The 26,150-nt window shown below is 40.1% G+C and overlaps 2 protein-coding genes and 2 non-coding genes across 4 annotated transcripts; 1 reads left to right on the plus strand and 3 right to left on the minus strand.

Moving 5' to 3' along the window:
* On the plus strand, nt 1-13,440 carry ACAT2 (acetyl-CoA acetyltransferase 2). The gene is made up of 9 exons (XM_001371360.4): nt 1-235; nt 1,621-1,755; nt 3,251-3,432; nt 6,779-6,896; nt 8,342-8,485; nt 10,816-10,938; nt 11,935-12,089; nt 12,475-12,585; nt 12,990-13,440. Exons 1-9 carry the CDS (start codon nt 181-183, stop codon nt 13,158-13,160), a joined length of 1,194 nt encoding a protein of 397 aa, XP_001371397.1. The 5' UTR covers nt 1-180; the 3' UTR covers nt 13,161-13,440.
* TCP1 (t-complex 1) lies at nt 13,293-25,547 on the minus strand. The gene is given in 12 exon segments (NM_001032972.2): nt 13,293-13,647; nt 13,934-14,097; nt 14,180-14,372; nt 15,101-15,224; nt 15,968-16,143; nt 17,970-18,096; nt 19,114-19,295; nt 20,239-20,349; nt 20,908-21,005; nt 22,395-22,523; nt 22,733-22,818; nt 25,425-25,547. Coding segments are annotated over 12 exon segments (1,674 nt in total). The 5' UTR covers nt 25,489-25,547; the 3' UTR covers nt 13,293-13,427.
* On the minus strand, nt 14,910-15,033 carry LOC130457781 (small nucleolar RNA SNORA20). The gene has a single exon (XR_008917055.1). It is a non-coding gene; the product is annotated as a small nucleolar RNA SNORA20 (small nucleolar RNA).
* On the minus strand, nt 20,468-20,604 carry LOC130457791 (small nucleolar RNA SNORA29). The gene has a single exon (XR_008917065.1). It is a non-coding gene; the product is annotated as a small nucleolar RNA SNORA29 (small nucleolar RNA).
* Nucleotides 25,548-26,150: the final 603 nt, after the last annotated feature.

Consider the following 26,150-nt stretch of genomic DNA (forward strand, 5'->3'; position numbering starts at 1 on the left):
CTGGCCCTGGAGGCGGGCCGAGGAGGAAGGGGCGGGGAAGGCGGGACCCCGCCTCCCAAGAATCGGTACCGGTACCCCACTCTGCCACCGACAGTCGAAACTCGAGCACGCTCGAGTGGAAGCCCCGCAGCCGAACAGCTCTAGCCTCCGCTGCCCCCGCCACCCAAGACCAGCTGGAAGATGAGCACAGGCTTAGATCCCGTGGTCATTGTCTCCGCAGCCAGGACTGCGATAGGTGAGCAGCTGTCCCCAGGTGCCCACGGCTTGGACAACGGCTAGAGCCCGGGCACTAAGCGTAGGGACCAGGGTCGATTCACCCCTCTTCGTCTGCTCCGGGACCTTGCAGGCCAGATCGGCCAGTTGTGGGGTACGGATCTCTTCGGGACCCCATTCGCCACCTAACTGGGGTCCTGCACGGACAGAGAAACCAGAAGAGGGGAAGATCCCTGGGGGGGAGAGGGGGGGAGAGGCGAGGAAGAGGGGGAGGGGAGGGGGAGGGGGAGGGTGCTGGCGAGAACCGGAGTTCGGACCGTCCACCTGATGTACCGGGTTCTCAGGTCCCGGCCGACTCTGTTCATCTGGTAGTGATTGGCTCCCCGAGGTAGGACCATCTTGCACACAGACCCCCCCATTGGCTGATGAGGAGATGAAATCTCGGGGCCGGCCTCTGATTGGTCAGAGTCCGGTAGAGCCATCCGCTTGTCATGTGTTTTCAGGGGGCGGGGTTCCCCTTATCTTTTGCCTTGGGTTGGGACTATTTGGAAATGGGTATGGGGATAGTTAATTATCTAAGAATGGAGGGATCTTTTGGGTCATAGTTTTATAGTTGGAAGCTACTTTCATAACCCAGCATTCCCAGGGGGGAAAAAGTGTACACACATGCATGTAAATTGAACTGGAATTATTAACATTTAAGTGCAAGCAATTAGTAAAATAATAAAGCAAGCCCTGACTTGGGATTTCTGAGCTGTAAATCCTCCAATTTAAAATGTCTCCAGCAAACCTCTAATTAGAAGAGACTTCAGAGGCCATTTTACAGAGGAGGAAAGACCAAGGTTAGGCAGTTTGCCTAGGGTCACACAGTTATTAAGTATTCCAGGCAGGATTTGAAACTTGGGTCTTCCAGATTTCAGTGTTTTGTTCATGGAGTGGAATTTTAGTGCCTTAGGACCTATCATGTACCCATTCATTAGTATAATTTCTGATAAATAATTGAATCACAAGGTAATGGACCAAAAGACCTGAATCGGAAATGTCAGAGGAGGAGGCTTTCTTTGAAAGAATTGTTGGAGCAACTCAGTATATAGAGATCCAGACCTGGAGACACCCAACTCTGGTGTCAGATGCTTCCTAACTATGTAACCCCAGTTGCCTAGCCCTTACCACTCTTCTGTCTTAGAACTGATATCAATTCTAAGAAGTAAGTCGTTTTTAAAAAGAGTGAGTTGTCTTCATTAGTCATGATTTAATAATTATACTGCTTAATAATTAGATATTTAGATAACATTGGGCTGGGGTTGGAGCATGGCAGTACTTTGCTGATGAGTTTTCCCAAAACCACTGTTTTCCTGTGAGGAGGTCAATGAAGTTTCAGAATTAATGTTTAATATTTTATTTCAGGGTCCTTTAATGGTTCTTTATCTACTGTCCCCGTCCATGAGCTGGGCTCTGTTGTCATTAAAGAAGTTCTAAAAAGGGCCTCTGTTGCTCCAGAAGATGTGTCCGAGGTTATTTTTGGGCATGTTTTGTCAGCAGGTAAGCTTAATAGTGAATTTCAGAAATTTGTATTTGTCAGAGACTTTGGCCTATCAGTTCCTGCCTATTCTTGTCTTTTGTTTTAATGACAGATTGTTGCCATTTAAAGACTTTATTTCTTCGGGAAGCTTTCTCTAACTTATAAAAGATTTACTGATTATTTCTTTCCCACTAATCTTTAAGACACACAAATCCTTCCTTATTATCGCCCCAGCATGAGTTTTTGCCAATAAGGATTCATTCTCTTCTGTTAAAAAGATTTCCTTTTTAGAACCCTCTTTAAAAAAAGAAACACAAAACCTCTTACCTTGTCTTCTAATAGTTGCAAGGCCAAAGTGCAATAAAGGTTAGGCAGTTGAGATTAAGTGGCTTGCCCAAGGCTACATAGCTGGAAAGTGTCTGAGGCTAGCTTTGCACCCAGTTCTTTTTTTTTCCCAAGTTTACACAATTCATTTTCTTTCCCTCCCACCTCCCAGAGCGGACAAGCAATTCCACTGGGTTGTACAAATGTTATCATTTGATATCTATTTCCACATTATTCATTTTCACTCTGGAGCAATCTTTTAAAGCAAAACCCCAAGTCGTATACCCATATAAACAAGTGATAAGTGATATCGTAAGTTTTTCTTCTGTGTTTCTGCTCCCACGGTTCTTTCTCTGGATGTGGATAGTATTCTTTCTCATAAGTCCCTCACAATTGTCCTGGATCATTGCATTGCTATTAGTAGCAAAGTCTATTACATTTTGATCATCCCACAATTTTTCTATTTCTGTACAATGTTCTCCTGATTCTGCTCATTTCCCTCCACATTAGTTCATGGAGGTCTTTCCATTTGTATAGAAATCCTCCAGCTTATCACTTCTTACAGCACAGTAGTGTTCCATCACCATCAGATACCACAATTTGTTCAGTCATTCCCCAGTTGAAGGACGCCCCCCCCCATTTTCCAATTTTTTGCCACCACAAAGAGTGCAGTTGTGAATATTTTTATACAAATATTTTCCATTATTATCTCCTTGAGGGTACAAATCTAGTAGTGGTATAGCTAAATCAAAGGGTATACATTCTTTTAAAGTGCACTCAGGTCTTCTTGACCCCAGGCCTAGTGCTCTGATATAGCAAAAAGGAAAAAAAAGTAGAGACTAAAGTTTCTTGTGTTTTTCTTTGTTCTTTAATTGTTCCATCATTGAGTGAGTCAAACAAGAATAGAGACAAGGACTAGACCTGTGATTTTATTGGCTTATAAAGGGTGAAGAAACTCCTTCTTTTGCAGGTGGGCACCTGAAAAGCTTAGGGGGTAGCCTAGAACACCAACTTGCTCAGAGACACACAGCCATTATGTCACAGGTGGAAGCACTTGAATTGGGTCTTCCTGGCTCAACAGGCATTAGAGAGTCTCCTACCCATTCCTACTCCTACTCAGGCTGTATCTTCAGATCTCTCTTCTGACTCTCCCCAGCTCTGACTTTTAACCCGGATCCGTCCTCCTCTTAGGATGTGGCCAAAATCCTGTTCGACAGTCCAGTGTGGGAGCTGGAATCCCCTACGTCGTGCCAGCTTGGAGCTGTCAGATGATCTGTGGATCAGGCCTCAAAGCTGTGTGCCTTGGGGCTCAGTCCATTGGGTCTGGAGAGTCCAGTGTTGTCATAGCAGGAGGCATGGAGAGCATGAGCAAGGTATGGCCTCTGGAGGAATGAACTTTGAGCCTCACCAACCCTTCCCCAAACAAGAAAATAAAATAGTACTTAATCAGTACCTGTTAATCAAATAATATGTTCCCAAACTCCTTTTTAAAAAAGGGTTATGAACTAAACAGAGTAAATTAAGGAGAAAAAATGAACTGCATTAATTTGGGGACCCTGGAACCCAATCCATTTGTTTAATTAGTTTTTTAGTAACAATGGGCCTATACCAAAAGTCAAGAAGATGTAGACACATTTATTTCTTCCTTTCTTCTTGGAAAGAAAATAGGTCCACTTATTTCAATACTACAGGGACAAAAGCTGTAATAGCATTTCCTTTACTTTAATATTCAGTATTGTTTCAACTGTGTGAATTATATTCGGATGTCCCAGCTCTGCTACTTTTTCTACTTTTGTGACCTTGTACAAGTCACTTGACATCTCTTGGCCTCAGTTGGCCTGAAGGCATTGGACCAGCTTGATTTTGGATCCTTAAAAGTATGGTTATTGTTGCTTTTGTATGCATAATAAAACCAACTTCATGAATTTCTTTCTTGAAACGACTCTATTCTGATCTGATCAAACAGTTTATTGATAATGAAAAATGGGTTATGATCAGAAGAAAGTTCAAGAGACTGTAATAATCTTTTAGAGAAATGTGATGGAAATAAAAAAAAAAGTTGCTATAAAAAGGAAGACCAAAGGAGCCTAAATTTTAGCCCATTAGGCAGTGACTTAATTGCCAAGCAAAATGAATTGTAGCTAAAAGCAACACCAGTTTAAAACACAAACTTATTTGTAAAATTTTATAAAGAGGACGAGATGATAAGCATTATGAGTACCAGATAAAACAGAGGGAAGCAATAAATGATGAAATACAGTTTAAAGAAACTTTGGAAAGAAACCCAAGTCAAAGTCATCCAGAGGGCATTTAAATCAGTGCACCAAGAATGGCTGAAGCTTGGAAATGGAGAGGAAAACAAAAGAGAACTAGAAGATAATTGTGAATAATTTTATCACAAACTTTATTCCCCATTGAGGATAATAGTGCCTCCACACTTGAACTCTTAATATTACAGTTCCAAATGTGCTTTTGTTTACTTATTTATTTTTTAAACCCTTGCCTTCCACCCTTAGAATCAGTACTGTGTGTTCCAAGGCAGAAGAGCTGTAAGGGCTAGGCAATGGGGGCTAAGTGACTTGCCTAGGGTCACACAGCTAGGCAAGTGAAATTTGAACCCAGGACCTCCTGTCTCTAGGCCTGACTCTCCATCTGCTGAGCTACTGTGCTGCTCCCTCCACCGCCTTACCCCATGTGCTTTTAGATGAGACAGACTAAAGAGCAAAGAGAAGGGTAGGCACTAGCCTGAGTCTGGAGTATCTTTTGAGCTCAGGAGATCTGATCTGCAGTGGGTTAAGCTGATCAGGTTGTGGAACTAAGTTTGGCATTAATATAGGGAGCCCCTAGTGGTGGGGATCTTTTCACAAAGTATCTGAAAATGAAAACTAGTTACCAAAGATTTGACCAAAAAAGCCTCAGACTTTATAATATCAAAAAATGTTGAATGAGAGAATAACAGCAACTACTGACCTTACTTTTCCTTCTGTTTAAAAATTTAAGAGACTCCTCTACCTAGATATTGAAGACGTTCTTGCTTAAGATCCTGAGGAATAGGCAGAGTTTTATAAATGTTTGCTAGTCAGCCACTTTTTTACTATCACACAGTTGTCTTATTTAGAGTAGATTCTTAACGTGTGGCCCACTATTTTTTAAATGCATTTTGATCATTGGATTTTAATATTATCGTTTTGTTGCCTTTAAGAACTTTGTTCTGAGAAAGGGTCCATAGGCTTCCCTAGTGTACTAGAAATGATAATGTGTGGAGATATTTCTAGTAGTAATAAATCAGATACTCCGGCTGACTAGAGAGCTAGGGGAAACCTCAGGGTGCCTAGTTGTAATGGAGACAGAGATACTTCTGAGAGATAGAGAGATGCTACTAGAGGGGACCCTCTGGGGTTGCCTATTGATCACTACTGATGGCTAATAGATGAAGATATTTCCTACCCACCACCCTTTGCCTCCCAGTTGTCCACCCACACCCTCCTGCCTTCCTTCCCCTCCCACACACAAAAGTTTCAGAGCCTCTGATTTGGAATATAGAGGGGCCCATAGTGCTAAATATTTAAATATTTCCCAATTACATGTAAAAAAATTTTTAATAATCATTTTAAAAAGTTTTGTGTTCCCAATTCTCTTCCTCCAGCCCACCCCTTTAGAAGGCAAGCAGTTTGATATCTATTATACATGTGAAGTCATGCAAATCATATTTCCATATTAATGCAAAAGAAAAGACAAACTGCCGATTGTTTCTTGATTAAAGAATAGCATTTGACTTGGCAGATTAAAATGTCACTTCAGGAGTTTTCCCTACAAAGTATTGCTCACTCCTATATCAAAGTCATTTAAGATTACTTAAAAATAGATGCCAAAGATCCTCTGTTTCAGTGACCCTCCACCCCAAGAACCAGATGAAACCTGAAATGGGGAGATGAATGTTTGCCAAAGGACTTTCCCACGGTGAGGGCCACGTTAAGAGAGTTATTGTCTGCAGATTGTGTGCTCTTCCTAAAAAGCCCTTTTGTCGAAGTTGAGGGGTGCTTTCACAGGACCTCCCAGGAGAGGTCTGTAGCCTTGCAAGAAGAGTTTGACCTCCCGGTACATACAGGAATCAGATTGTGACATTCAGTTAAATGGACAACCTATAGATGAGGAGTCGAGGATAGATTTCCGGTGTGTGTGTGTGTGTGTGAGAGTGTGTGTGTGTGTGTGTGTGTGTGTGTGTGTGTGTGTGTGTGTGCATGTGTGTGTGTGTGCATGAACCTGGATGGGAAAATAAACACATGCATCTTTTATTTTCTTTAACTTGAACATTCAGCATTTCCTTCCATTGTGGCTGTAGGTAACAAATCACAGTAGCCTTAGCAGAAATACCTGTGACTCACTCCATCACCAGGAGAAATCACTGATAGTTTAGCATCTCATTCATTTGTAGATGTCTTGAAACATCATTTATGCTCATTAGTGCTTTGAAGCGACTGTCGTTACTAGGCCGGTGCTGTCCTTGGCCCACGCCTCATGTCGTCTTCCCCCACACTGGCCTGGCTTGGCCTGCAGAACCCACGCACGTTTTTACCGCGATGGGCTCCTCCTGGCGGGTTCTCTCCGAGGCCCCCCTTCTGCTTGTCTTAGTGTGGCCGTTCTCAAAAGGCAGACCTGTTTAGTATTTGTTGGACACACATCCCCTGTCCACACTGATGAGCTATTTCTTGTTCCCAGGCGCCTCATTTTGTTCACTTAAGAACAGGATTGAAAATGGGTGAAACTCCCTTGAAGGACAGCGTGATCTGTGACGGGCTTACGGACGCGTTCCACAACTACCACATGGGGATTACAGGTAAAGGAGTAAAACAGTTTGGGTTTAAAAAAGTACAGAAATGTATGTTTGAGTTATTGTAGAGTCTGGGAGCAGGAAGCAACCTTAAAGATCATGTTTAAAAAAGATCGTGTCATCCAACCCCCTCTTTTTACCAGCGAGGAAATGGAGGTGGGGTTATAGGATTTACTATAGGTCAGTTGGCTCGTGGTTCTATAGGAAAATCTCTGCCCCTCGCCCTACCCTTTCTTTGTCTCCTCCTGGTTATGGCCCAGAACTAGACCCTTGGAGACGTCCCTTCCACTCTCCTAAAATTATGTTAGACTGGTAGGGGATGGGTTTGAATCCCTCAGTATCTAATTCCCTTTTAATAGGAGGATTCCTAGGTTTTAGCAGGTTGTCTACATTTTGTCCCCAAAACTATTGTTCAAGGTTAAAGATACTGACTTTGATTTGCCCCAAGTGAAGCCTGTCTAGTCGCTCCGAGGATAGTGATGGTCACAAAGGCAGGGAATGGGGAAAGAATGATGGGGGGTCTGCTGTGGAGGGGCTTCCCCTTCCTGAAGAGCTGTGAGTCGGGCCTCAGTCTTCCCAGGGGTGCCCAGAACTCAAGAGGCTAAATTAAATGATGCCCCTTGACTTTACCGTATGTTGCTGATTGGCCTCTTTCATTCTGTGACCACACACCAAGTGAACCTTCCAACCACATCATGCCTGCACCTCCTATGTTCCCTACATCACTTTTTTTTATTTTTGCATAAAATGATATAAATTGTGTGCGAAGAAAATAGTTTCTTAAAGGTCATGTCATAGTTTCTTAAATTCACATCACTTAGGGGGCAGCTGGGTAGCTCAGTGGATTGAGAGCCAGGCTTAGAGACAGGAGGTCCTAGGTTCAAATCTGGCCTCAGACACTTCCCAGCTGTGTGACCCTGGGCAAGTCACTTGACTCCCATTGCCTAGCCCTTACCACTCTTCTGCCTTGGAACCAATACACAGTATTGACTCCAAGACGAAGGTAAGGGTTTAAAAAAAGCCACGTCACTTAGACTTAGCTACTCTCAGCAGCAAAACAAAGATCCCAGACAATTCTGAGGGACTTGGGACAAAGAACGCTATCCACTCCATAGAAAGAACTGTGGGAGTCAGAATGCAGATAAAAAAAATACGATTTTTCACTTATTTATTTGGGTTTTGTTTTTATAAGATTATTCACTTACAAAAATGAGCAATGTGGGAAAAAATGTTAACTAACTACATTTTAATTAAAATCACATCACAATTTCTAGTCACCGTGCCCATTTAAGAACAAATGTAGAATAAGGATTAAGTGAAATGGTTTAAGTCAGCCTGGGTAAATGCTGGTATTGAATGGTAGATGCTTGTTTTTAGCAGAAGACATTTCTGTTTTGGAAGCTGACTCTGCACACACTAATCTATTTCATTGTCTTGTCCTTCTCCAAAAGCTGAAAATGTGGCACAAAAGTGGAAAGTGAGTAGAGAAGACCAAGATGGATATGCTCTTTTGTCACAGAAGAGGACGGAGAATGCTCAAAAAGCGGGCTATTTTGACAAAGAGATTGTGCCTGTTTCTGTGCCTTCTAGAAAAGGTGGGTGTGGATTGCCGAACCTAAAACACTAGAGGGGATATTTTTAATATAAGAGGGAAATTGTATAAACAAGGACTTCCTGGAATTTCTAAAAATGCATTTTTATTAATACCTTTTTGTTTTTACACCACTTAAAGTTCCTCCCCTGCCCCTCCTAGAGTTGTGCCATATAATAAAGAATTAAAAAAAAATAAAAAGTGGGAGGTGAGGAAAAATGAGTAGCCAGTCCCCCCCCTCCCCAAGAAAGAAAAGAAAAGATCATCTGAAAATATCTGCCAAGTTCCATCCCTGTGGACTTCCCACCTTTGCAGAGGAGGGGAAAGAGGTGATGTCTTCTCATGGCTCTTCTCCCAGGCCATGCTTACATGGGATTGTTTGAGGAGGCTGGAGGGAAAGGAAGTGGCCTGCTGAGTTTACAAGCATCCTAAGCACCTCCTGTGTGCAGAAGTTAGTCCAGCCTTCAGGGGTTTCGCCTGCTACTGAAGGCCGCCGTCTGCTAGTCCAGCCTTTGGGCTCCAGGGGAGGAAACAGAAGCCACGAGATTAAATGTCCACTCCCAGAGTTACAGCCTGGCTGCCTGCTGGTCTCAGCATCAGGGTTTTTACCAGATTCAATCCTGGCTCATCTGAGGCAGCTACTGGTCGGGGTTTTTTCCCTTCCATTTTTGGGCAGAAAAATGGATTTCTGAAAAGCATACTGGAACATAATGGATTATATCCATTTAAAGGTCACAGCAGCACTAATTAAGACACTTGGTATTAGTGGTCCTTTTGATTTGGGAAAAGCAAAGGTTTTGTAAAGCAATTTCAAAATGGATTATAATCTATATTCTCACTGTCGGGGGCAAAATTCTTTATTTGCCAGTTAAAGTGAAGACTGCAAATGTAATTGGTATTCTATTATTTCCATCATGCATGGCATCTTAGCATTATTTTCTAAACCCTTAACTTCCATCTTAGAATGTGGTTCCAAGTCATTTAGCCCCACTGCCTAGCCCTTACCACTCTTTCTGCCTTGGAACCAATACACAGTATTGATTATTGATTTTTTTTTTAAACCCTTACCTTCCATCTTAGAATCAATACTGTGTATTGGCTCCAAGGCAGAAGAGTGGTAAGGGCTAGGCAATGGGGGTCAAATGACTTGCCCAGGGTCACACAGCTGGGAAGTGTCTGAGGCCAGATTTGAGCCCAGGACCTACCTTCTCTGGGCCTGACTCTCAATCCACTGAGCTGCCCAGCTGCCCCATTCTAAGGTGTGTTAACTTGAGAAAAACACAGAACTACTAAAGTAGTCAGAAAAACCAAGTCTTTAAACAGGAGAGGGATAGTGTTCAATACTTGGCTGCCACAGAGTCAAGTGCCTAAAACCGCACAGAGCCGAAGGCTCTGGCACTCTGGCAACAGTATCTCTGAGAGAATCCTCCAATGAGCCATAGAACTTGGGGATACCTCCTGGGGTCAGGGGAGTGTGAGTGATTGGCTTTACACTGGCCACAAGGAAAGCCAGGATCATCAGGGAGAGGCTGATGCTTTACAATGGATACAAAAGGAAAGATGCAGCCAAGGGCTGGGCTACCTGGGAGAGGACTTTGATACAAAGGGAGAAACTACCGGGACCAGAAACACCTGAGGGGGACCGCCAAGTACTCTAAAGGCTTTGCTTAGTCTGAGACTTGGGCGAATTCTCTTGGGACGGGGCAAACGTGGGGTCTCCAGATTTCAAGCTGCCTGGGGTTGTTGAAAGAAAATTTGGCTCTCACTTGTCTTCACTTTGGCATCAGTTCCTTGGCAGTCTGAAGGCTGTGCAATAGGAACAGCTTGGCCAGAGCCTTAAACTTGTACCATAAAAAGGCCACGGATCTGACCCAGGGTGGGGAAATGGAGCCGCTTCCAGCTTCTTTATTGGTCCAGGCTGGGTTCCAGCACTTCCAGCTGATCAAGATGGCAATCCCTCTCCATTCGTCCCCTTTGCCAAAATGGACCTTCTTTTACTAGCCCACTGGTCAGTTTTGTAAAAGGCCCATCCCTTAATACAGAGTTCACTGGAAGAGTTGAGTATTCCTTGCTAATTCCCTTAGTTTTATATACCACGTTTTTTTTTAATCTAGTTTTAATAGCAAGTAAAACCCAGGCCTTGCTCCAGCTGCTCATTTGACTTAGGCTGGGGTTTCTGGTCGGTTGAGTCTCAGTAATCACTCGCCGCCTGTTCTGGCTTCAGTTGGGGCCAGTATTCCCGGTGGTAGTGGGGTTCGCTCGCTGTGCCTGCTCCCCCGGGAAGCTCAAGGCGCACGGACTCGCCCACTCTCAGGGTCTTCTCGGCTTTTTCAGGACCTGTGGAGGTGAAGACGGATGAATTTCCTCGCCATGGAAGCACTCTGGAGGCCATATCCAAACTCAAGCCTTGCTTTCTGACAGATGGATCAGGAACAATAACGGCTGCCAATGCTTCAGGTGAGGGTTGGCGGGGTGGTTTGAGGGGGTGGGAAAGGCCCTCCCTGCTCACCGATGTTTATGGCTGTACACGGTCAGCCTCTGTTCCTTCCTTCTGGGGTGGCGCTGTGGAGTCATGGGAAACTCGGATTTGTGTCCTGGCTCCAGCACCTATTTGTGATCCTTGGCTAGTCACTTTGAGCCATCATCTAAAAATGGGAGCAGCTTGGGTGGCTCAGTGGATAGAGAGCCAGGAGGCCCTGTGTTCAAATCTAGACCCAGGTATTTCATAGCTGTGTGACCCTGGTCAAGTCACATAACTCCCATTGCCTAGCCCTTACTGCTCTTCCACCTTGGAAACACAGTACTGATTCTGAAGGTAAAGGTGGTGGTGTTTTTGAATGGGGATAATTACATGTCATACCTACCTTGTGGTAAACTAAGAAAACTACAAAGCATTTTGAGCTGACAAACATTCTTGGTTCCCTTGAGGGGACCAAGTTGCCTGTGACTTCATTTACCCTTTTTTTCCTCTGCTGAAAAATGGCTGGTTCAAAACCAAGATATTTTTTTAAAGTGCTTAGCACAGTGCCTGGCACATTGTAGGTGCTATATAAATGTTTATTCCCTTTCCCCTATAACTTCATTTTTCTCAGTTGGAAATTTTTTTGGGTTCACTCAAGACAATGTGGGATTCCACTTAGCTTTTGTGGTAGTAAAAGAGAAATCAGGATTATGTGGATACTTGAGGCAATAAGGTGGTGGTATAAAGTTGGGATCCCTACTTACCTCACTCTTCTTTAAGGCTAGACTTTTCTAGTTAACTTCCACATTTATGTTTAGGGATAAGTCATGCACAAATGAGCATTTTACTTGGAGTAGGAACTGGTAGATGAACATGATTTTTAGGTGAAACTAGATTAGATAGCATTCTAGGACAGGTAAAAACTTCCATCAGGTTACAAGAGATTTAACAAGAGTTCAGAATCTTGAAAGCACCTTCCTCATGTTATGTAGGAATGAACGATGGAGCTGCTGCTGTGGTTCTTATGAAGAAATCAGAAGCAGAAAGACGAGGTCTTACACCATTGGCACAGATTGTATCCTGGTCACAAGTTGGTGTAGACCCTTCCATTATGGGATCTGGACCAATTCCAGCCATCAGGCAGGCTGTAAGTATTGATAGTACTTGGATTTTGTGGCTGGAAGAGACCTTAGAGAACAATCATATAGTTATGATCCCGTCATCTTCTAGATGAAGGAATGGGGGACCCACAGAAGTTGACTTACCCAAAGTTAACAGACCTAGGTTTTGAACCCAGATCCTTAGGCTCCCAATCCATTTTCTCTTATGCTTTACAACCACTCGTACTTTTCCTTTTAGACTAGATTCATGATTAGGAAACTCACGATAGTGCACCTGCTTTGCAATTTATAGTTTTATTGACTTGCTCAAGATTGGAAAAAAACCCAGTATTTCAAGTGGGAGAATGGGGTCTTTCTTCAATGACCATATACCTATCCTCAATGACACATTTAATCATTCTTCCCTCTTAGGTTGCCAAAGCAAATTGGACACTAGATGATGTTGATGCATTTGAAATCAATGAAGCCTTTGCATCCCTGGCTGTAGCAGTATCAAAGGAACTTGGATTGAATCCAGAAAAGGTGAGTGTATTGAAACAATACGGAGATACTTTTTACATGGCCAAGTGACAGTATTTGTAAAAGTACCTAGCACAGCTTTCCTTCCCCTCTTCATTGGTGACAAGTCACTAATCCTTGGGGGGCAGCGTGGTTACATTCTAATGGTGATTGTCCTAAAGTTATTTTCATTATTATAACTGTCATAAATTTTCTTGGGTTTTGCCCACTTCCCTCTGAATCTATGCAAGTTTTCTCTGAATGTTTCATTTGTCATTTCTTATGGTGAAATAAACCCAAACCATGAGATTGGAGTGTTCTCCTCTCAAAGCTAATGGTGACTGTAAACTAGGCGTTACTCCACAGGGAACTTCACAAGCACATAGCAAGTATGGAGATTTTAAATGTGTCCTTATTGTTTGTTTTAGGTCAACATTCAAGGTGGAGCCATAGCTTTGGGACATCCCATTGGGTCCTCAGGATGTCGAATTCTTGTTACTCTGTTACATACACTGGAGCGGATGGGTGGAACTCGTGGAGTGGCAGCTCTCTGCATTGGAGGAGGGATGGGAATAGCAATGTGTGTTAAAAGAGAATGAAAGGAAAACCTTCATCTCAAAAAGTGATTGAACAAACTGTAAAAATGTAGTTAATTTTAACTCATTGAGTCTTAAAAAACAAACTTATTTAACTAAACTACCTGTGAAAACATGTTTCAGGGACCAAAAACAGCAGAGGAAAGATGTTTTTATTTTCTTTCATCTCCCTTATAAAAACTCAAGTCAAAGCAACAAGTTGTTCTATTTTTTAAAGACCAACTGGTACAGAATTAAACTAACAGTAATATTGTTATAAATAAAATCTGATCAGTCTTCAATAGCTCCAGAGTGTACTGCATCTTCATAAGTTCCTCCTCTTTTATCATCCTTACTTTCTGGATGTAACTTAATGAGGTCATCAATTCGAAGAATGGTTATTGCAGCTTCTGTAGCAAATTTCAAACTCTTAACTTTAACCATGGTAGGTTCGAACACACCAGTCTGCCTGTTATCCCGAGGTTTACCATTGACTAAGTCAAGACCAATCCTATAATTAGAAAAAAAGAATTAAACAAAGGTCAATTTTTGTTTACCAAAAATCTCCCCCCCTCCCATCCCCTTCCTCCAACTCACATATTGGAGTGTTGTTCTAAACATATACAACCTACATGTAAACATACTTCTGCAAAGCTATACACCTCCCAATGTTTCTCAATCAATAATGATTTCATTTCTCTAAAGTTTTAACCTTTATAAACACAAGCATCCCCCAAATCCAGCCCTCTAATTTGTACATGCAAAAGGACAATAAAAGCAGAACAAATTATACTTGCCATTTTAGGTTCTTGCGTTCTGGGTTAACCTGAGCCTCATTATGAAAAGCTCTTAACTTGGCCACCAAATCTGTAGAATCTTGGGCAGCATTAACTGCCAATGTGTTGGGAATAATGAGAAGAGATCTGGCAAATTCTGCAATAGCAAGTTGTTCCCGTGATCCCTGAAGGAAGAAAAAACAATTAGCTGCTTTTTCATGGAAATGGGTCCCTCCCTGCCTCCCTCTTCAAGGTTTGCATTCTTACCATGCTGGTTGCATAGTTCTCCAGATAAATGGAAAGGGCTGCTTCTACAGCACCACCACCTGGCACTACAGACTTTGATTCCAGAACCCTCTTCACCACACAGAGAGCATCGTGTAAAGAACGCTCCATCTCATCACACATGAAGTCATTTGCTCCACGTAAAATAATTGAGGCAGATGTCCGAGCTTTAGTGCTATAACAAACAGTCATAGTTAAACCATTCTTTATAACAAACTAGAATTATATAATTTAAAAGTCTAAAATACTTCACAGGGTAACTGTTGGTGCAACATTTTATTCACAATAAGGTCAAGCTATAAACTATGAGAATTTTGATTCAATATTAAATCTCTAGGTATAAAAACCTCAACTGATTGTGAGTTTTGAAAACGCAAGTCACCACTAGTCTAGCCCCTACAAGAATACTAATCCCTTTTACAATGTGCTAATGAGTCATCCAGCCGTCCTTGACAGTCTCTACAGAAGGACCAGCCTCTTCCACTTTGGGGCAGCTTTAAGTATTATTTTTCCCTGTTCTGGGGCCAACCACAACAAATTAATCTCTCTTGGACAAGACATAACCCTTAAACCACCCACCTCACCCCAAAGCTGTCCTTCACCATCTACATAACTAATTCCCTAAACTGATCCTTATAGGGCATGAGATAGAGGCTCTCTCTATAGGATCCTGGTCATCACCTCTTCTGGATGTCCACCCTCAATGTCTACAAAATGTGATAGACCTGTAAGAGATGAAATGTTGATTTCATCTTAATTTACAGGACTAATCTTACTGTATCCCATGCGTATAACTGCTCATCCTACTGAAAGAATGGCAGCAAATAAATGGGAAGTTATGTGGCTCTAATTTAATGAGAATAAAAATTTATATAAGCTGTGGTATTCTATAGCATAGCTTACTTTTTGATTAAAATTAGCTCATCATCACAAATCCTCTCTTGTACTACCTCTTCTGCTTGTCCCAACATTGAAGCTTCAAAACTTTCTTCACCTTCCAGATTAGCCAGGGTTGACAAAATGGTTGCTTTTAAACGAGAAAAAAAATTGGAAATTTTTACATGCATTTTCCTCCCATTTACCTTGTACAAAAGGAAGATGAATTAAAGATGACCAATTGTTACCATTATGAAGTGTGCTCACTTTCCTACATGGTAAGAAAGGGGAGATGCCTAGGAGTCAGATCCCCCACAAACATCCCTACATATTAAGAAAAAGGACCCAACCACACATTGTAATGATTGAGATTTTATCAGTAGTCCCCCCAAATAATTTAAGAAATTATGAGTTCAACATTCAACATAGTGAATTAAAAAAAAAGAAATCTACCTAAACCAGTGGTTCTCAACCTTTCTAATGCCGTGACCCCGCAATACAGTTCATGTTGCAGTGACCCCAAACCAAAAAGTTATTTTGGTGGCTACTTCAAAACTGTAATTTTGCTACAGTTATGATTCACAATGCAAATACCTGATTATGCATTATGTATTCTCATTGCTGCAAATTGAGAGGTTGAGAACTGCTGACCTAAACTGAAAAAGTGATTCATTTTTTCTTAAATTGCATTTTTCTTCCCCCCCAAATCCGTTAAAAATTAAGATGAGCAGTAACAACTACATAAGAGTAGCTGCTGTTTATGTTTTCTTTTTGAAGTGCTAAAGCTTACACAGTACTTTTTGTTTAAAGGCATACCTATGGAAAAAACTAATTAACTTTAAAAGAGTTGTAATCCCCATAGAGAACAACTAGCTCCTAAATAGTCATACTTACCTCCAGATGCTTTAGCAATTCGTTTAAGATCCCTTTTTAAAACTCTTCGAACTGCAATAGTCATAGACTCAACAAAGTACTTCAGACACATATCATCTATTCCACCAGTGGTCAGAATAACATTGGCACCAGTAGCCAGTATCTTTTGAATCCTCTCCTTGGTAATATCTGCTTCTCTAAAGAGATATGACAATCATCATTACTCTAACTTTCTCTTAATACAGGAAAGTGTTTAAATACCTAGAAATAAAGTTTTCAGCAGAAATACTCAGGCTATTCCATTTTATTTAACATTATCATTCAGTCAAGTTTTTCTTTCTACATTTAAGATTACATTATCTACCTAAACCAACCTCCTTTACAAAAAAGGTCCCGATATTCAAAAACTTTACCCAGGTATTGGGTTCAAATTTACCAACATCACGGATTTCTAATGATGAGTCACATTAATTCTTCCAAGTTTATGGATTAAATTGTCAAATTATTTCAATTAAAGATTAAAAAAACTATTAAAAAGGATCAGTATTTTCCACATATTTTAAGTAAAAATGTCATCTATTCTTTATTTTATGCTAAAAAGGTGTGACTTTGTACCTGTGCTTAAAAAGTATGTATAACACAAATCATGTACAGCTAAAAAATTATGGTAACTCTATTCCAACAAGTTTGATATTAGGCGGCTTCATTTATTACAATGTTATTTCCCACAATTGCTTTAGCACAGTCACGTGTGAACAAACAGAAAGAGGCTTAAAGCAGAAATTTTATGCTTTACAAGTTGTGGCATACCAGACATGTTAGCATCTTGGAAGTATGATTGATGTATTGATACTGTATCTTACATATTCATATACTAAGACTCATGGTCAGGTTAAATTCCTGGGCTGGGCGTTGCCAGCCACAGTGTCCTGGCTCAGACTACATTCCTTTACAAAGTGAGGGTTTGATTAATCTCTTCCTCTTTGATTTCATCATTGTCAAATCAACCAATGTTAAAACCTGTATCATGTCATGTATTCATTAATCACCTCCCATTTCACATTCCTAAAATCTCCAATAAAAGTTGGGGTACATATGCAAGCTTCTCTCTTGATCTTACATCTCTTGCCTTGCCTCCCTTGCTCTTGCCTCTTACATCTTGGTCTTGCCTATATTGCTCCTCATATCTGCCTATTCATGCAACGTAGATGCCCCACACATCTCCCATTAATTCTTGGCCATCTGGTCCATGGGAGGTATCCCAGAGTTCTCGACTCCTCACTTATTCTTTCTCAAACTTATAATTTCTCCACTTGTTATCTTCCTCTAGAAAGGTAGCTCACTTCCCCATCTGTTCTTATCTACTGACTGCCTTATCTATTCATCCATATTCCTCTAGCCTCCAATCTCCTTCTCAGGTCACCACCAGGTTCATTATATAGGAGCTGCTGGTGGTTCCTAGACAAGTAGCACTTGTGGTAGCAGGAAATAAGTAAGCAGAGTTTCTGTTCCTTTAGGATAGAGCTGGCAGTTACTACCCCACAGACTCACTGATTTGTTATACATTCCCTTCTTGCTTTTGTGTAGCTTCTATGAATGGGAATAGAACTATTGACTACAACAATATACTTGTAGCACAACAAAATCTAATGAAAAATTAATTACATATTAAGTAACAACCATGGTAACAGTTTAAACATGCTATACAACCACTTCAACCTCCTAATGGTCCAATCATTCTGAGAAATATCTAACATAAAAAAAGTACAGATAAATCTTTTGGATATTCTAATATGTATTCTAAATTCTCAAGCAATTATGTAAAATAAGCTATTTTGGTAAATTTTAAGATGCTCAAGTCCCTGAAGCATATTCTAAGTTAGTTTGTATAAAAACCAATACTCAGTTTAGGAAACAATTCTAATTGACTCTTCAGCCTGGAGAAAAAAAGCAATTATTTGCATCCAGTCCTAGACGTGGAAAGGAGGTGGGGAAGAAGAAAAAGAAAAATCCGCCAACCTACCTCTTTCTAATTTGATCCAGTTTTTCTGGGTCTGTAATAACCACCTGCACACCGAGCTTCATTTTTGTTTTCTGTAGGCTAAAGTCCAGGCAAGCAATTTTTGCATTAACTATTCTTTTGGGCATGCCTATAAAAACCAAATAGAAAAATCAGATTTTCCCCCCAAATGAGATTTATAACACTAACTCTAAACTATCACTTATTACCCTTAAACTCCAATTTTAAAAGTACAATTTCCGAGGGGGTAGGGGGTATCCAGTTTTATTAAAGGTCTTTATTGTTAGAAGCCACTTTTTGGAATTAAATTCTCCCAACCTCCATTTCCAAAATATAAATGCAACTATCAAGACTGACACATTAGCTTAAATTATAAAACAAAAGAGAAAATAGCTGATTCAAGGGTGACCAGACATTGGAATGTACACTAAAAACAACCATCATGTTTGTTATTTTCCCTACACATTTTAAGGAGTAAAAGTATTTATTTATGAATAAATGCAAATAGTGAGATGAATCAAATATGTGCCATGATGTGTATTACTGTTCAGTCTATTAAAAATAGTTTGAGATCATTCATTCAACACCCAAATATAGCAATTATTAGGGGTCAGGCAGTGGGAGCTCCAAAACCAACAATTAGCTGTGCCCCCCCCCCCGCCTTAATTTTTCATTTTCCTGAAGTAAAGCAAAACATGACATATAGATATGCAAAAACAAAACATATATACAAATTACAAAATAGGTATGGAGTTCTGGGAGAAAGAAGATTAGGTTAGCTTAAGTATAGAAGACAGTAGTAATGGAGTACAGAAAATATAAGGTGATGCACAACCAAAAGCAAGCAGAATGGCTGGGCTAAAGCTAGACTTCAAGAAGCTCTAAAAGCCAGCATCTTTTTTTTAGACTCTAAGTTGCTAGAAGGCCACTTTCTTGAACAGAGAAACAGAACGAATGTGAATTATTAGAGATGATGGCACCTGAACTCAGGTGGTAGTGGTGGGAATGGAGAGGGATGGGTAAGTGACATTGCAGAAGAAGCAGAACAACACTCAGATGGCAAACTTGGGTGGTTAGTGGTGGTACCCATAAATGAAGCAGAAAAGTGAGAAGAGTTAAGAGATCAAACTCCTTGAAGTTTACTTACCCTGTGATGCCACCACACAATTCAGTGCATAACCATTTATAAGCATACTCTCCTTCTGACTTCGCCCATGGGCCTTCAAAACATTAATAGAATTAACCGGATACCGAGGCTGACCTTTCACATCTGTATATTTAACTGCAAGTACTGCATCTACCACCATATTGGCAAAGAAGTCCCCATCACTAAGCCAACAGTGTCAAGGACAAAGAATTGCAATGGAATCTTCCCTTAAAAAGTATCTTATTTAGCTTTCCAACATAAGCAGCAACCCATAAGGAAATGAAACAGCATTTTCCATGTATCTTCCACTTGTAACAACCTTAAGAGTGACAATTGGTGGCAAAAACAATGCTCATAATACATCTTTAAAGAATAATTATACTCATTTCACAAGCAATTAGCACATTTCTAGTTCCCCCCTTGGAAACATCTTTTAATCAAATTAAACTTGTCCACTATTCTTTTCCTTACATTCTTCCTCATTCCAACCAGTACCCACAAATTTGGTGGTGGGCAAAATCCTATTTGGGTACCAATGACAAAAGCAACACATGCATCTATAACTGCACAATAAAGAACAATGTAGGTTCTCTAATCTTAAAAATTGCATTTCTTATTTATTCTGGAGTCTTCTTTGTTTCAATGCATGGCAATATAATCCTACAACTAATCTCTATGCCTTTCTAAAATACCTTATGTATTTTCAACTGGGCCTTCTTATTTGCCTCAAAAGGACAGTAAAAAAAATTCCTAGATTTCTTAACCTAGGAAAACTACCAACAAATAATTCCACTTTCCTGCAGATTTTCTTTTCTAAAAATGCAAACCACTATTATTATAGGGACACTTGCTATAAGAATCCTTTCATTTCAAATAACAAATATCACACTGACAGAAGATAGAATCAATCATTCCCTACCAATTTCTTAAGAAACCTTAAGTGGTAGGAAACTTTCTTACTCTAAGCATGATCTCATTTCAATGACAGATTTTTCTTCCATGGAAATATACTGAACTTATATATCCAAACATGATTTTAGGACCAAAGCATTAGAATTAACATACCACAATGACAATTAATTTAAATACATAGCTATAGCTACAATCAAGATTACAAAAGGATACATTCCAATGATCTTAGAAGACATGGATGTTTTTGCAGCATTGATGAGACAATCTTTTCCAAGTTCATCTGTGTTAATGATCAGGTTTTCATTGATATAGCGTACTGCTTCCCTGTTTAAAACATTTTTTAAATATAGAAATCAATGCTTACCACAATTGACAATGATATTAAAGTAGTTGTGGGTTAAGCCAAACCATCATTTTAATAGCAAATATAATATACAACTTAGCTAGATTGTTCTGCCATTTCATATAGGAAAAAAAGACCCAGACACTTTTTCTCCATCAGACCATGGCAGCTATATTTTATCCCATAAGCATAGCCACTAAATCTATTAAGTGAAAAAGTGGTAGTCAAATGGGAAGAAAATGATCTGGTCTCCTTTTGAGTTGCTCAAATGTGGCAACTGCGAACATAACCTTTTCATTCTATCCAAAGTGAAATCAACTAGAGAACTGATAATTCAAGGTTTCAATGAAAATATTAGGCCCTTCCAGCTCCTGTGTGTTGTACTTTCATCACAATCAGGCTCTGAAAGGGTCAAAAGTACTACAAAGTATAAGGATTATCATTTCAGTTTTATAGACAAGGAAACTGAAGCTTAAAGATTAAGTGATTTAACATTAGATATTTCAATGAACATGAATTTTCTCATGAATGTATCGTACTTGCAAGCTAGTCGATAGCCACCAATAATCGATGTGGGGTGAATTTTCTGCTTGACTAATTCATCTGCATTTTTCAGAAGTTCTGCTGCAATAATAACCTGTTGGGGAAAAAAATGTTCATAGCTAGCACATCTTTTAACACCAACATTCAGTACCTATACAAAGTAGAAGAGATGACTGCTAAGTTTCCTAGGAAAAAGGGGTAAAATGTTCCACAAACCTGAAAAGTTTTCTTTTTTTTTAGGCTTTGCTTTCTTTTCACACTTTAGGGATGACAAACTTTTGTTTAAGACTGGTCACCAGGCAATAAGGATACCCATTATCACCAATATTATTTAAAATAGTATTAGAAATGCTAACAATAGTAATAAAAGAAAAAAGAATTTGAATGGGTAAAGAGGTAATAAAATAATAAAATATCTAGAAAACAAATCCAGGAACTACATAAACATAATTTTAAAAACACTATTTACATGAATAAAAGACAGATCTAAATAAAAGGAGAAACATTAATTGTTCATGGATGGGCAGAACCAATATAATTAAAATGACAATCCTACCTAATCTACTTAATTCAATGCCATTCCAATTAAATTACCAAAAAATTATTGAGTTAGGAAAAAAAATCACAAAATTCACTTGGAAGAATATTGAAGGAATTAATTTTAAAAAAAGGTAAAGGAAGGAGGTCTAGCAGTACCAAATTTTAAATTGTACTCTAAATTATTAAAATATCTGGTATTGGATAAGAACAGAAAGGTAGATAAGAACAGAAGAGACATACAAAAAAGAGCAATAAGCCTATAGAAATCTGGTATTTGATAAAACCATAGATCTAGGATTTGGGGATAAGTTGATAAGGTAATTGGAAACTAGTTTAGCATAACCCAGGTATATACCAGTATCTTATACCATTTATGAAGATAAAATCAAAACATATATATGATCTAGAAATAAAAGGGGACACCAGAAGCAAATTAGAAGAACTGGGAACATACTACCTATCATATTTATGGACAGGCAAGGAATACGAGTCAACAAGAGATGGGGAGCATTGTGAAATGTAAAATGGATAATTTTGATTACTTTAAGTTGAAAAGTTTTTGAACAAATAAAATAAACATGGTCAAGATTAGAAACAAAGCTGAAAATTGAGAAAAAATTTTTATAGACAGTCTAGATAAAGGTCTCATCTAAAATATAGAGAATCTTTGTCAAATTTATAAAAATAAAAGACATCGCCCAATTGACAAATGGGCAAAAGACACGAACAATTTTCAGATGAAGAAATCAAAGCCATAAATAGATATAGAGAAGGTGGGTGGCCTCCAAATTATTACTAAAGAAATGCAAACCAAAACATGTTATTAAACTTTTCTCTACTCCCAATTTTTTAGCTTGAAGACCATTAAGATGATGTATCCTTTCAATTTGCCTGTTACAAAATTTTTGGTCAAGTCCAACATATTTCTAACATGTCTACCCACCACAGATGTGGTTCCATCTCCAACTTCTTTGTCTTGAAGATCAGCTAATTCACAGAGCACTTTAGCTGCAGGGTGTTCTACCTCTAGCAATTTCAGAATGGTTGCCCCATCATTAGTAATAGTCACATCCTGTTTAAAAAAGTAATAAGCATTTATTAAAAATTAGTATTTTACATTTCCATTAGAGAATAAAAAACCTAGAGGTACTTACTATAAGTATATTATGCAGTTCAACAATAAAAAGAGAAGCAAAGCATTTACATATCAAACCACTACACAAAATACCTTATCTTTAAAACTCTTAGGTAAAAAAAAAAAAGCCACATCTGTGTACTTACACCAATATCATCCACCAACATTTTATCCAAGCCAACTGGGCCAAGAGAACTTTTTACAATATTGGCAATGGAAGCTGCAGCCATAACTGTAAAAATAGAAAAATTAGAGGATGAAACGAGGCATCTTCATTATTTCAAATGCTATCTTAGGCCAGTATCTTACATCAGCAGGCCCTCACAAAGACCACTGCATAGGTTAAAAGTTATTTCTAAAGAACAGAATATCCATGAGAAAGAATAAAAAATTTAATAATCTCAGACAAAGGCTCCCATGTATAGCATGGATTAAGTAAGATGCAATTGTTTTTTTCTGGAAGTCGCTTTAGGTTATTATACTGTATATAGAATACTGAGCCTGGGATTAAGAAACCTTCGAGTTCAAATTCAATCTCAGACCTTCAGTCTAGCTTTGTAACCCTGAACAAGTTGGCCTGTAAACTGTAATTGTAGAATGGAGATAAATGGTACCCATGCCCTAGAATTGCTGTAAGGACCAAACAAGAAATTTTTAAAGTTCTTAGCACAGTGACTGGCCCATATAGATTACTTCATAAACGTTTGTTCCTTTCTGCCTTCCAACCTGTAGTTTTTCAGGTAGGCTTTCACTGTTTCACTAAGATAATTTCATCTTACATTTCTATTGCACTTTTTAATCGGTCACTGTATAAACCACACTTCCTAAAAAGTACAATAATTTCAAACATTTGTTAAAATGTAGACCCATAAATAAAACTTAACCAAACAGACCTTAAATCTATTCTCTGAAAAGGAAGTTTATTCAATGACTCAATAAAAATATTATTTGCTATTTGAAGATGCTTTAGCTAATATTTCTTAATTAAGTTTATAATTTCATATAGAAAAAAGGAACAATGAGCTTTGTACTTCAGAATTTGGAAATGTCTTCCCTACATCATTAACAAATCCTCAATCTTGAAAAAGATTCTTTTTCAAAGTTTCATTGACATTTTTTTCATTTTATACTAAATGTTTGAATATATACTCTTCCACCATTCCAAATTGAACCCAAGAAAAACAAATACAAAAAACCTACAGTATGAGTGATAGTGTATACAACTGCTCTGATAGTCCCTCTCCTCCCAAGAAAAGGGAGGCATTTTTAAAAATCACTTGTTCTGGGGGCAGCTGGGTAGCTCAATGGATTAAGAGCCAGTCCTAGAGACGGGAGGTCCTAGGTTCAAATCTGGCCTCAGCCACTTCCTAGCTGTGTGACCTTGGGCAAGTCTACTTAACCCCCATTGCCTAGCCCTTACCACTCTTCTGCCTTGGAGCCAATACACAGTATTGACTCCAAGACGGAAGGTAAGGGTTAAAAAAAAAAATCACTTGTTCTCTTACATTATCAATCCCAATTCATCCTCAGATTATTTCATGAAGCAAATCTGGCTAATATGGAATATTGAAAGAGTAATGTAAATGCTTTATCAATACAATGAATTAAAACTAACTTTCCCCTCCATATTTCTTGAAAGTCAGAAAAGCTATCATTCAATTTAACTTTGGCATTTTAATAAAAAGTTTGTAAAATTAAGAGAAGGGAGGGAGGAAGGCGGGACAGCTAGGTGGTGTGGATTGAGCCAGGCTCAGAGATGGGAGTTCCTGGGTTTAAATTTGGCCTTAGACACTTCCTAGCTGTGTGACCCTGGGTAAGTCTCTTAACCCCCACTGCCTAGCCCTTATCACTATTCTGCCTTGGAACAAATACACAGTATTGATTCTAAGATGGAAGGTAAGGGTTTAAAAAAAATTAGAGAAATGGGGGAAGAGCAGCCTGGACTGGAGAAATAAGGCACCCTAGTCCACAGTCACTAACATAACAATTAACTGGCAATATACAGACCTCATTCGAGTATTTAATTTTTTCAAATGAGGGCTTTGCATAAAGGAATTTCTAAGATCCTTTGCAGAGTTAAAATTCTAGCCATGCTTTGACCCAGGGGTCTCCTCACTTGAGTAAGGCACAAGAAGCTAGAAATGAGGGGGGAAGAGGAGTAAGAGATAGGCTCTCCCAGGCGCTGTCGCCTTCTAATGGCTAGGAATCCGAAAAGCTACCCGCAGTTTTAACAGCGGTTGCATTCTTTTTGTTAAGAGTAACTATGAAATAAACAATGACCTGGGGAACAAGACACCTGGGTCCATACTTTAAGAACTGGCTGATATGGATCTGATCCCTTATGATTCCAGCCATGCTCTAATCCCAATAGCGGGGAATCAGACACAAGAAGCTGGCTAGTGAAAGTCGAGGGAATGAGGTCGGACATGTGCCAATCCCTTCCCCTCAAAAAAAAAGAATCGTTAGAGGTGCACTTTGCACCCCAGCTACAACCAATCAAAACTTGCTAAGTTTTAGAACAGGCCTAATTCGGTAAAAACGTGCGCGCTCCACAGGCCGCGAACATATCTCCCAAGGCCTCTCCAAGAAAACGTGGCCATTGGCGGCTCCCAGGCTTCCCGCCCTGCCCTACCCCGACCCTAGAAGCTTTTCCTTAAGAATGGGTCTCGCTCCCTTCCTTCCTCCGACCCCACGCTGAGGGACCGCGGCCGGGACTATGAGGGGGTGGGGTTCGTCTGGCGCCGCAGGCTAGGCCCCACCACGGCCTCGGGCAGCGCCAGGGAGCGCGGCCCCCTAAAACAGGCCTCCTCTGCCGCCGCCCGCCCAGCTCGGCCTCACCGTTCTGGGAGCGGATCGACTCCCCAGTGGTCCGTTCTCCGAACACGGATAAGGGCCCCTCCATCTTCTTTGCCGGCCACACAAGACCGAGAGGAGCCGAAGACACAGCAGCGTGGGGCCAGAGAACAGGGAAGGAATGGCGCCGGAGAGGCTGCTGGGTAACCCTTTTTTCCCCGCCCCCTCCTTTCTCTAGCCGAGGGAGAGGGGAGCGGGGAAAGGAAGCCTCAGAGCTATCTCAGCACCAGGAAATTGACTCGGAGAGGAGAGAGAGAGGGCGGAGAAAGCCGGAGATTAGCGTAATGAGCTTCAGGTCCAATCAGAAAAAGGATGAGAGGGAAAGGGCCCGGGGATGGGAGGAATTGGCGTTTAATGCTAAGCGGAAGAAGGAAAAGCAGTTGGGTTGGGACCGCAGTGCGCATGCGGGCTAGGAAATTCTAATAGTTTCTAGAAAGCGGTTGCTGGGTGTGGCACATAAACTAAGGGTTAGTGATGAGGCCAACCCAAGTCGGGTTTTGTATTTTGGTGGGAATTAAAAGCATTTTCAAATTTAGGCTTATAAGAGTACATTCCTGTCCTATATAAAAACAACCGGAGGGCAACTAGTAAGTCTATTTTTGTATGTGCACTGAGTATGCATCCTGCAACCGCATGGTGCCAAAATGAAGAGGCTTCGCCTTTTTTTTAGAATTTAGGAGCCGTGGGGCGCTGAAAAGCTTTCCCTCCATT

This window comes from Monodelphis domestica, chromosome 2 (assembly GCF_027887165.1).
Source record: "Monodelphis domestica isolate mMonDom1 chromosome 2, mMonDom1.pri, whole genome shotgun sequence".
Classification (NCBI taxonomy): domain Eukaryota; kingdom Metazoa; phylum Chordata; class Mammalia; order Didelphimorphia; family Didelphidae; genus Monodelphis; species Monodelphis domestica.

Bases quoted from the DNA above. Each gene is read 5' to 3' on its own strand.
- ACAT2 (XM_001371360.4), top strand. From the start codon at position 181: ATGAGCACAGGCTTAGATCCCGTGGTCATTGTCTCCGCAGCCAGGACT. The intron at 236-1,620 runs GTGAGCAGCTGT...ATTTTATTTCAG, and splicing joins CGCAGCCAGGACTGCGATAG to GGTCCTTTAATGGTTCTTTA. The intron at 10,939-11,934 runs GTGAGGGTTGGC...CATGTTATGTAG, and splicing joins AACGGCTGCCAATGCTTCAG to GAATGAACGATGGAGCTGCT.